The sequence below is a fragment of the Delphinus delphis genome, chromosome 5, assembly GCF_949987515.2.
Source record: "Delphinus delphis chromosome 5, mDelDel1.2, whole genome shotgun sequence".
In the NCBI taxonomy this organism is placed as follows: domain Eukaryota; kingdom Metazoa; phylum Chordata; class Mammalia; order Artiodactyla; family Delphinidae; genus Delphinus; species Delphinus delphis.
Window position 1 is genome coordinate 19,657,787 of NC_082687.1, and position 12,406 is coordinate 19,670,192.

Below are 12,406 nucleotides of genomic sequence, written 5' to 3' on the forward strand. Positions count from 1 at the left end.
AACATTACCACCACTTCTGTACGAGGTTAGAAAATATGAAATGCCTCCAGATGGTGTGTTTACATGAAATCATACAATCTTCTTCATAAGCAGCCATACAGAGCCCAGTTTTCCATCATGAAAGCTGGCGGCCGTACAGGCAGAGGGCGGAAGGAGCAGAGGTGAATGAAACGGCAGAGGAAGAAAAAGAGCATGAATCAGGCACGGAGGCCAAGCACCGCCCACCAGAGGTTGACAGCGGGAGTGAGAACCAGTATGATGACTTGTACACGTTCATTCCTGGAGACGACCCAGAAAATAATTCCCGAGGGCTCCTCGTGAGCAGCAGACCACCTCTCCCTCCACCGCGACCTGTAACAGCTGCCTTCCCACTGGAAAAACCTCACTTCACATTACAAGGTAAGGTTAAGGTTAAAACAACAACTACAAAACTTTGACACACTTACATAGCATATAGTGGCGAAGCCATACAAAGATCAACTTTTAAAACCCAGAGATTTCCTCCTATTCTTTAGTAACTAGGGCCTCAGAAATCAGGTAAGAGATACCTCCCACTAACTCCCTTCCTCCCTTCCTCCCTTCCTTCTTTCCTCCTTTCCTCTCTCTCTCTGCCCCCCACCCTTCACTATTCCTCGCTCCCATTCTTCCTCTCTCCCTCTCTCTTTTTCCTTCCAGGAAAAAAGTCTCATTACAAAACTTTCTGTAAGTAAAGAAAACTTGGAAGGAGTCTGTAATTCTTCACATAAAACGAACCTCAAGCATCATGTGGAAAAGTAAGCAACAACTTAGCTTTTAAAAAATACTCTCAAAGGGCTTCCCTGGTGGCGCAGTGGTTGAGAGTCCGCCTGCCGATGCAGGGGACACGGGTTTGTGCCCCGGTCCGGGAAGATCCCACATGCCGCGGAGCGGCTAGGCCCATGAGCCATGGCCGCTGAGCCTGCGCATCCGGAGCCTGTGCTCCGCAACGGGAGAGACCACAACAGTGAGAGGCCCGCGTACTGAAAGGAAAAAAAAAAAAAACACCTCTCAGTTTTCTGACAAAAGAGGAAGGCTAATGTGTTACAGATTTGAAAATGACCTTGGACACTTCACTCAGTTGGTAGCTGCAGGGGAAGCAAGTGGTAAAGGGTCTATCACACGCTGCATTGAGACCAAAATCAAAAAAATCTGTCTTGCTAAAGTGGAAGAACAACCGTTAAATGGCTGTGACAGCATTTCTTCCCAGATGCAGGAACTAAGGTGTGTCATGGGGGGGTGGGGGTGGGGGTTGGGAGTGGAGGGCAGGAAACATCCAGAGGAGCTTCCATATGAGGCTTAGCTGCCTGGAATGTTCAACAGCCCGACAGACTTCCATGCTCACTCCTAGAGTCACCAATTACCACCCACTTTATTGATCACTATTTCATGTTTACTTTCCAAATTCATAAAATGGTCTTACAAAGAAAATTTAATAAGAAGGATGAAAGAAATATCCATTATTAAAACCCCATTTGTCACTCTAGTTGTCAAGTCCTAAAAGGCTATATGAAGTCTATAAAGACTGTTTTAAAAGTGAATTTTGAAGCTATGAAATTTAGCATTTGTGTCCTTGAAGGCCTTATCTCTATAAAAGTTCAAGCTGATTAACGTGAAACTTTGCTAAGATTATGCACTATATTTAGAGATGGAAAGTACTGCTTAATGGAAAGTATGGGAAGCCTAATGGTACTTCTCTGATTCATTCACTCATTCAGCAAACATTTATTGATCACCTACTGTGCCAAGCTCTTACAGACTGTTGAGATAGATCAAGGAAGTAGGGTTATCAATACTGGGAGCAAGGGAGAGATGTAGCTTCGTAGTCCACTGACAACAAAATTCTAGTATATTTTTCTCACTTTTACAAATGTGGATAATTTTATCTAATTATTAAAAGTAATTATTAAGAAAGCAAAATTGTCTTATATCACGTTAAAGCTCTTAAAGGAGCTAATATTAAATCATATTTTTTCTAATGTCAATTTCCACATATGGTATGTTGGTTAGGAGGTCTAAAATTACTCCACAGAGAGTAATTTTCACCAGATATCTAGGACCAGAAGTATAATGTTGGCTAATACATCTTCTGAAAAGTACCAAATATAAAAAGCAAAATAATACAAAAACCCCTTTTTATTTAAAAACTGTATTTTCAATTCAGCATTACTTTTAATATCATTTTTTTTCATAGAGCTAATATTGGAAGTAAATGGAAAGTAAAATACCAATCTTTTTTCTTAAAATTCTTTGATTAAGTTCTTTGAAAGTAAGACTGGAAGCTACCACTTATTTTTTGCCAGAGACTTTGTTTGGGTTCTTTGACTTTAGCTAGTGATACCTTCAGGAATTGTTCTTTAAGAGTACCTTCCATATGCCCTCAAGTAACCGAAAAAGAGGGGCCACCTCATCAATGCCCTAAGCACCAAATTCCTTATGATGGATTTATGGACATAGTCATTGGAGAAAACAATAATATAGAATATTATATAACACTTTTCAGTTTATAAAGAACATCCAGTCTCTTTTTATCTTCGCAACAAACTTTCAAGGCAACAATCATTGTAATGTTCTTTTGACTAAGACCCAAGACCCTAGGGCCCGTAATTAGAATGTGTCAAATAATTCCATGAGCAGGTTTCCTGGGATTTTGGGATTCTTATCTTTCTTACACATTCTTTCCCAATTATTTCAAAACTTGGAATTATAGGAATGATATATTTTAATCGTTATTCATTAATGTACAACCTGAGTTGAGAAAACTCAGGTCCAACTCCAACATGAAAAGTACAATCTAATACACTGGGAAATGAAAAGTGAAATGTATTATTTCTAGTGCAAGCCCAACTTTAGAAAGAGTTGGGGAAGGAGGTGGGTGGAGGAACAAAGAGAGTTAACAGCTCAGGAAATCAGTTCATAAAAGTAAGATAGTTGACACATACCACTAAAAATGAAACACTGTGCAAGTGTTTCCCACACACTTAATCTAGTTTCACCTGGGATGCTGTCAGTGAAACAGAAATCATGAAGTCAGAATCTCAAAACCATATTATTCATAAGGGAAAAGGCAAGTCGTAGAGATTTTAAAGTTAGTGCCAGGCATGTTGGCGTTCATACTTCTTGGGTTAAACTAACTGAAACAAGCTAAGGCTCTGTTGAGAGATGATCTTGGACTCTCCTCTGGTCTCTCCTCATAAGCCTACCCAAAACAATTGCTGAATCTTCTTAGAATAATATCCTTTTATTCTGCTCTAACAGCTTGTCTTTCTCCCTATCTCCTAAGTTTTTCCACTAAAATATCCATTAAGTAAACTAAAGTTTTTGGTCAGATTCTCACCGAAGAGAAGGGAGACTAGTTCTCCTTTAGTTCACATGCATGAATCTCAGAACAACACAGAAAACTAATGATTTTTCAGTCAATAACTGAAATCCTTTCCATTTTTATTGTTCTCAATAATACTTTAAGCAAAACACTTGTCAAAAGGGCACATTTTAAAAAAATTTCTCATTGGTCCGGCAGAGAGGGCCATCCAAATTCTCTTCAACTTATTTATTGACACAGTATACAATATCTTTGTCTTCTAAATAAACTGCTGCTAGAATATTTTAATACATTCTTATAAAAATATGTAAAGATTTTATTGAATATAAAAAACATGAAAGACTGTTCTTTTCATATAAATTAATCTTCAAGCCATTGATTTTCCATGCCATCTTTTATGTCATGAACCCTACTTTCAGTGTCCCTTATCAAAGAGTGAGGTATAAGTTGGCTTATAGAAATCAAGAGAGCCAGAGTGAGACATAGCGTAAGAAACCAAACAATGGTGGTTTTGGCTTTTCCCCTCTGTCATTTTCAGAGAAATTGAATTTTAGGCAAAATACCCAGTTTAATCCCTATAAAAGGTAATATGACTTCAAATTTAAAAAAAAAAATCGGAGAGCATTATGCTTGAAAAACACAAGCTTTCAAAACATTTGGAATTTGAGGCTTAGTTTTATAATTTGATTTCCTGATATTAAATCATTCATAAACTATGTGGAAAATATTTATATGCTTATTTATATATTTTCAAAGAAATCCAGGTCTTTAACAAACTTTTTCTGACAAATCAACAGTTACAAACTGCCGGAGGATATGTTAGTAAATTACATGGTTCACTTTTCTCTTTTTGGAATTTATAGGATAATATATAAATTGTTTGGGGGTGTGGTTCAAGCAGGTGACAGATGGACACCAATAATTCTTAAGGTATGAGTAACCACCATCTAAATGTTTCATAAGCAGGGAAAACGTCAGAAGGCCAAATGGAAAGAAGTCAAAGTTGGTGTGATTCCAGTGCAAGACATGAAACAGGAGGTGAACCCAGAGGAGAAGAAGAACAGAAAGAAGATGAGGAAGACCAGGAAGAGAAGGAAGACCCGTACACTTTTGCTGAGATTGATGACAATGAATATGACACGATACTGGCCAAGAGGAGTACAAAGAAAAAACTTGGAAGCCGGTCATTCATTCTGAACAGACCTCCTGCTCCCACACCACGACCCACAAACATCCCTCCAAAAGAGGAAACTACGCCTTATATAGCGCAAGGTAATTTGTTTTGCTGCTGCTGTTACTGTTTGTGTGTGTGTTTTTTGGGGGGTGGCCTCTTTTTGGGTGGGATCTAAGCCCAAAAGATGAAAAGCATCTTTTCGAGTCATAGGTAAGCTGTATTGGACCATTTTTAAATTTAAAACCACGATGAATAACGAAAATAAGAACAATATGTAGGGCTCTGGTTTGTAATTGTTGATTAAGGAGGATAATTTTGACAAACCATCCAAAGAGCATGAAACCATAATATGTGTGGGGAAATACTGTTTGATGCTTCTTCCATAATTCTGTGAGAGGGAAGCTCAACACCTGTGAATAATGTGCAACACACGAAGAGAAGGTAGGTACGTTACTTTTTGCCCCTCATTCCATTTAAGATAACTTTAAAAACCTGAACAGTTTTGAGTACTAGAATCTTAGATATGCAACCCCAGTTCCTCTGATAATTGCACTTCACCCCAATGATTAAGATTCACTTCATCTATGATAGAATTTCTACTTCATTTTAGACTTCAATTCTCCTTTCTCATCTCAGTTAAATCTAAATAAAAAATAGCAAATCCCTAGAGTTTTTTTATATCTGTAACCCCAGCAGGATATACTGACTTTGCTGTTCTTTCCTAACACTCCTGTATTCTCTGGTTTGGTGCACTCCATGAGTCCCTAGTGTCTAAGACATGAATTTTATTCATCAGTATCGCAGGCACATGCACTGAGTGTCTTTGGGGGTTAAGGTACCACCCTAGAGACTGAGGATGTGGAATAAAACAATGTCTGCATCCTTGAGGAGTTCTAGGCAACAGCTATGCAAATAAATATACAGTACAATTTGACCCTTTATTAGAGATTTTTGAACAAAATGTTTGGAATCAAGCAAATTTTGGGGTGACAACTAAAGCCGAGAGGCAATATATTATACATTCAAATAGCCTAAACCGGGTACCCAGAGTATTTAAATATATACCACAAATCCACTCAAAAAGAACACAGTTACTCATCTGTGCTTAACATGTTCAAAAGAAACCATTCTATTGTTTAAGTGGTATGTGTTGAGAGGTTTGTATAAGAAAATTTAGCAAGTTTTTTACCAATGTACTAGATACCTACTTAACAGGGATCTGCTGCTGATAATGTTCAAGACAGTATTATAAAAAAGGAAACAATAACAAATTAATAAAGGTTTCAGCTAAAATAAAATGTCAGCTGGAACAATTGTCTAGATTATTAAGGGAGGGAATAAGCTGTAATTAGAACTTCTCAGATTGTCTACCATAGTGGCTCTAGGATATTACAGTCAGGCCTTCATATCCGTGGATTCCACAGCTGAGGATTCAACCAACTGCACATAGAAAATGTTCAATAAAAGAAAATTCCGGAAAGTACCACAAAGCAAATCTGCCTCCAGAGCAACTGCTTACATAACATTTATATTGTATTTACAACTATTTTTATAGCATTTACATTGCATTGAGTATTATAGGTAATCTAGAGTGACTTAAAGTATACGAGAGGATGTGCAGAGGTTATCGGCAAATACTGTACCATTTTAGAAAAGAGACTTGAGCATCTGCAGATTTTGGTATGGGGGAGGGAGGTCCTGGAACCATTTCCTTGCGGATGCCAAGGGACAACTGTACTAGCTCTGTGACAAGGTTACTAAATCCCAATAAATAATTTTGAAGAGGGAAGTTAGATATATAACTCAATAACAGAATTTAGTTATATTCTGGAAATTTTTGAAGAGGTACATCATCTTCTGTATCTCAATCTCTAGGGAGTTCTCAGGACCACAATAGAGACTCCCATGTTGCGTTTCTCTGCTTTTTGCTCTTTATCTTGTCATCCTTCTATCAACTGTCCTATTCTTATTTTCCATGAGTGCATTCTTGTTTTCCATTTGTTCTTGTTCTATATCATTCTTTTCTCTTTCTTTAGTGGTGGTGCAGGCAATGAAGTTCAATATCTTTGTCATGGCTTTTGTTTCATTTTGCTTTGAGTTTTTAAATTTCTGTGATTTTAATTTTTCTTTAGTTCTCATATTGTATTATCTTTGCTTGTTGTTTGTTTCGTCTGGAATGCTTGATACCCCCATAAAATATCTGACTATTCTTAGTGATGCTTTCATGTTTAAGAATGAAGCACCAAAAATCTGAATGAAAACTCTACTTGCTAACTTGTGGACTGCACTGTAGGGTAATGAGGTAACCAGCTTTTTCACTGAATTACCCCAAAGTGTTAGTTTAGATAGATCTATTCTCTACGTTTTTCAATATTTCTAGAATAAATTCCAACTTACTCTAACCTACATTTATATACCTGGTTGCCAGCACACTGATATCAGAGTGTGGGAAAAAGACTGGGAACTTTCACCACTCAGAGTGCACTGTTTAACTTGTTCTCCCTGTGTTCAGTCCAGTGTATAACTCCTTCCACCCACTGTGCCTTGTGTGCCATGGTCAGAACTACTTCTATTCAATTTCTCCAAGAACAAACTGTCCATCATAGGTGATTGCCTCGTTTCATTAGAGAAGGAATTAGGGACAAGGACTGCTTTAGGCTGTCAACCAAGCCCCATATTAAATAAGAGAATTGAGATGGTTTTCCTTCTCATTCATGTATTTATTAATTACATAAAGATTTATTGAGTACCAAATGATAAAGTTTTTCTGTGGATTAATTATGTAAATCCCCTACATAACAGTGGTACAATTTGTCATTTATACACACACACACACACAGAATTTAAAGAATCTTAGAAATCTTGAGTTTCTTAGAACTTTTAAAGGCTATTTATCTCATCCCAAGCGCAACACCCTTCAACATTTACAAGAAATCTTTCATTCAATTACAGTCTAATTTGTTCTCACAACATTTGTGTTATATGCAGACAGGAATCCGTGTTACATTCTGTGATTGTGTTTTTGTTTTTGTTTTGCACCTAAGTATATAAAAGCACGTATGGTTATTTTCTCCATATTTCAGATTAGTAGCAAAAACTGAACTGTAAATGAGGTCATCAAAGTCCCTTTCCATTATTTCTTCCTTTTCTCTTTCACTGGCATATACTTGCTTGCTTCTTCCTTTTATGCTATTGATTGTTGATCATTCTGTGCTCACATTAGGAAAACATTACCTCATCAGCCAGTTCTTTTGTGATGTTCTTTGCATCTCACAGGGTAAATGTCTTTCATCACGGCTTCCTTTTTTCTTTCCTAGCTTAGGCAAATCTATTAAATAGAATATACACCATTTCCCAGAAAGCCATGCATTCAATTAGAAGAACATTAATTTACCCTAATTCTTGCCAGAGCACAGAAGTTGTAGCAGAATGCTGGCACATCCAGGGTGTGTTACGGTAGCCAGAAGAGAAGGATGTGGAGTAGGGGATGGAAAAAGAATGCAGGATGCATAATCCCAACTTACTATTTCAGAAACTCAAGAAAGTTATAGCAAAGTGACTAGGCAAATAAACCAGAGAGATACAGGAAAATCATGTTGGCTTTTGTGAGATAATGGGATATAGATAGATAGATATACACACATATATATATGTATTACATATATATATATATTCCAAACATACATATGTAATTATATATATATGTAATTATATATATATATATGTAATTATATATATATATATAGGTTTCTACCCTCAGTTCCTGACACAGAGCTCCTGAAACCCTTGTAATTTCCTGGGTGGTAGGAGTGTTTTTGTTCTAATGAGGTGGCTCTGAGTGGACTCCTGCATGGCTCCTGGAGGGGGGTTAGTATGGGAAAGTCCAAGCAGTGATTAGAAGCTTGGAATTTTCAGCCCTAACCCTATTCTCTAGAGAAGGGCGAAGGGCTAAAAATGGAGTTAATGATCAATCATGCCTATGTGAGGAAACCTCAATAAAACCCTGATATTAGGGGTTTCCAGGAGCTTCCAGGTTGGCAAACAGGTCCACATAGGAAGGGTGACACACCCAAGCTCCATGGGTACACACTTACCTGTACTGGGGACTCCCAGACCTTGCCCTATACATCTCTTTATTTGGCCTTTCATCTGTATCCTTTATCATATTCTTTAAAATAAGTGTTTCCCTGAGTCCTATGAGCTGCTCTAGCAAATTAATCAAACCTGAGGAGGGGGTTGTGAGAATCTCCAATTTGTAACCAAATCAGACAGAAATTGTGGGTAACCTGGGAATCTACCACTTGGGATTGGCATCTGAAATAGAGAGGAAGCAGTCTTGTGGGACTGAGCTCTTAGTCTGTGGGATCTGACACTACCTCTGAGTAGATATTCTCAGAATTGAATGAAATTGAATTCAATTGTAGGATATCCAAATAGTGTTGAAGGGCTGCTTGGTGGGGGAAAATCCGCACACGTTTGATGACCAGAAGTGTCTGAAATGAAGTGTGACAGTAGAGGAGACACATGGGAAAGAAAGGCCCAGGAGGAAAAGTGGGTTTTCCCAACGCTGCTATACAAGGAGGATTCAGATTCACTGATATTACCTAAGTAAATAACTTCATATATCTGAGATGCAAATTCCTCATTGTAAGTTGGGAATAGAAATAACATCTACTGTAAGTTGGGAATAGAAATAACATCTACTTTAAGGATTGTTGTAATCTTTAAGTGAGATAAAATTAACAAGTACTCAGCACAATACTTGGTATGTGATAAACACTCAATAGATAATAATAAAAGCAATTCTACTTTGTCTTTCCTCAGTTTCTGGGCAGACGGTGACTTTGATTAACTTTAAATTCTAGAAGAAGTGTGTGCTTCCTGGATTCTGGAGAGTTAGAAGTTAAGGAAACTATTACAGATGGAATTGGGGTCAGGATATCCTTTCCTCTAAAGGAACAAGTTGGCTTAGTCTACTCCTTATGATAATAATTATTAGGCAACTTTCATGATAATTTCTAATTCATGAAATAATCCTGCATAGTTGGCATTAATAGGCTTATTTTAGAGATACGGAGGGAATTCCCTGGTGGTCCAGTGGTTAGGACTCTGTGCTTTCACTGCCGAGGGTCCTGGTTGGGGAACAAAGATCCCACAAGCTGCACGGCGTGGCTGGGAAAAAAAAGAGGTACTTTTCCTAAAAAGCAAGGTATACAATAAATAAATAAATAAATAAATTTAAAATAGAGATACGGAAACTGATGTTCAGTGAGTTTCAGCGTCTTGCCCATGATGATAAAACTAGGAAGGGGAAGATGTGTGATTTAGACCCGACCCAGCTCAATCTGGCTACCACGTTTGTACACATGGTAGGACCAATTTTCTTTCTTGATGTATTTATTTCTGGGTCATTAGTTACTATTTATTTCTTCCTTCTGACCCATAAGATCCATGAAAGAAGAGACCAGTCATTTGTTTTTGCCTTTCAAAACCTCATCTGTTTTTGTATCCTTGGTGCCAAGCTCAGTGCTGAATTCATAGCAGAAACCATGAATATTTGATGAATATTAATTGAATGAGTACAAGGACGAATAAATGATAAAAGTAACAAGAACTACATCAATGTGGGTAGGAGACTTCACTAACACTACAGAGGTTGGTCAGAAGAATATATCAACTTAGTAATTCCTAAATTTCCCCTTTTTTTAAAAAATTTTAATTTATGTATTTATTTATTATTTTTGGCTGTGTTGGCTCTTCGTTTCTGTGTGAGGGCTTTCTCTAGTTGCGGCGAGTGGGGGCTACTCTTCATCGCGGCGCGCAGGCCTCTCACTGTTGTGGCCTCTCTTGTTGCAGAGCACAGACTCCAGATGCGCAGGCTCAGTAGTTGTGGCTCACGGGTCTAGTTGCTCCGTGGCATGTGGGATCTTCCCAGACCAGGGCTCGAACCCGTGTCCCCTGCGTTGGCAGGCAGATTCTCAACCACTGCGCCACCAGGGAAGCCCTCCCCTCTTTTAAACCATCTAAGTACTCCTAATGAAGAGGGAATCCTGTACCTAAGGGGACAAAGTTCTAGGATATTCACTTATAGCTAAGCATTCTAACTGCTTTCACACAGCATAATGTATCAGAGAGAATCTCTATTTCCACCATCACCACCATCTCCTATCCCCAGAAATGTAACTTATTAATACAAAATTGAACCCATGGTTCATTTTATTAAGAGATATGTTTCTGGATTTTTTATTCCATTCTTGTTATACTAAACCTAATTTTATGTTAATAACAGTGAAAAGGATAACTCATTTTTCTTAAATGAAAAGTTTTTGAAGTCTGCCTGCTTTTAAGAATCATATTCTCTCCATCTTTTTCTCCCTATAATACTGGAAAGGATCAGGTTCATTAAGCTTCAAGAATATAGAGGAATTAACATGGATTCACAGTCCTTCTTAGTGACAAAATTCTTGATTTAAGACAAATCAAAGAAAGAAATGAGCACTTTTCATAATAAAGATAGATGGGTAGTAAAATTATATCCATAAATCATTGCAAAGAGATGACTGCCTATTTGGGAAAATTTTTCAACATCAAAGGGCAATTTCCCATTTTCCCCTCACACAATTAATAAAACCAAGATCCTTCTTCAGAGTCCATGTTGCTGATTTGGGGTAGAATATAATTTCCCTTTCAATTTTCAATTGCTACTGAGTTGCCCTTGGCATTTTACAGTGCAACAAAGTTGTATACGACCTTTTTGAGAGCTACTCAGCTACTGGGACCCCAAAATGTCAAGTACAACTCAGTTGCTCTCAGAAATTTTCCACTTGCAATTCACTTGTACTTGAAATTGATCACATACAATGCAATGGAAATGCAAACAGAAAAAGAAATCTTGTAGAATCTCTTAGGAAAATTAATCCATATCATCATAAATGTGGCAGAATGGATTGGCCTCTGTCCTCATTAGTGAAGAAATATTGTCAAATGGATTAAAGTAAGCCTTAGATCAAGTGCCCTAGGTTCTACTCTCTGGCCTGGTGACCTTGTCCAAACCATGAGCTTTAGGACTTTGTATATATATCACAGGTGGTCTCAGGATAGAGGACATGTTTATCATCTGTTTGTAAACCCAGTGTCCCTGCTTTCCCCGTGATCCTCTGCCTCCCTCCTTTTCCTGATAGAGTACTGGCACAGCTCTGACAAGGAGCAGTTGTTCAGACATGTGCTCACATTGGGAATTCTGGTCTTTTTCCCCTTAACATACGATGCTCCTAGAGTCTCTGTTAAATTTGTCTTTTAGTAGAAGCCCAATTGGCCTAGAGTAGGAGGTCTTAACGGGTGGTGATTTGCCTCCCAGGAGACATTTGGAGACATTTGGCAGTGTTAAGAGACATTTTGATTGTCATGGCTAAGACAGTACTACTGGCATCTATGCTAGGCCACAAAACATGTCTCAACAAATTTAAGAGGATAGAAATTATATCAAGCATTTTTTCCAACCACAACGGTATGAAACTAGAAATCAGTTACAGGGGAGAAATGGGAAAAACACAAACATGTGGAGACTAAGCAACGTGCTACTAAAAAGAAAAATGGGTCAGTGAAGAAATCAAAGAGGAAGTCAGAAAATAAAATGAAATGGAAATAAAAACACAACTTTCCAAAATCTATGGGACACAGCAAAAGCAATTCTGAGAGGGAAGTTTATAGCAAAACAGGTCCACCTCAAGAAACAAGAAAATCTCAAATAAGCAGCCCTGTCCTTTTGAAATTTTCAATCTGCATTTTTGTAGTTTGAGTCTTACTGGCAGAACTAGTATTTAATATTTGTTCAAAGTGAACATGACCAGATCCTACTGGTTACTTCTTAGGACAGTAATATTTCCTGATATAAG

At 37.8% G+C, this 12,406-nt stretch overlaps 1 protein-coding gene across 2 annotated transcripts in view; it reads left to right on the forward strand.

Annotated features, from left to right (window-relative positions):
* Positions 1–12,406, forward strand: part of BANK1 (B cell scaffold protein with ankyrin repeats 1) — a 312,945-nt gene that overhangs the window by 258,698 nt on the left and 41,841 nt on the right. The window contains exons 9-10 of one of the 2 annotated variants that reach the window (XM_060011625.1): positions 91–399; positions 4,304–4,609. In XM_060011625.1, coding sequence (XP_059867608.1) covers positions 91–399; positions 4,304–4,609 — 615 coding nt within the window. Of the gene's footprint in view, positions 1–90; positions 400–4,300; positions 4,610–12,406 lie in introns of both variants that reach the window. The other variant, XM_060011626.1, reaches the window with a different exon arrangement.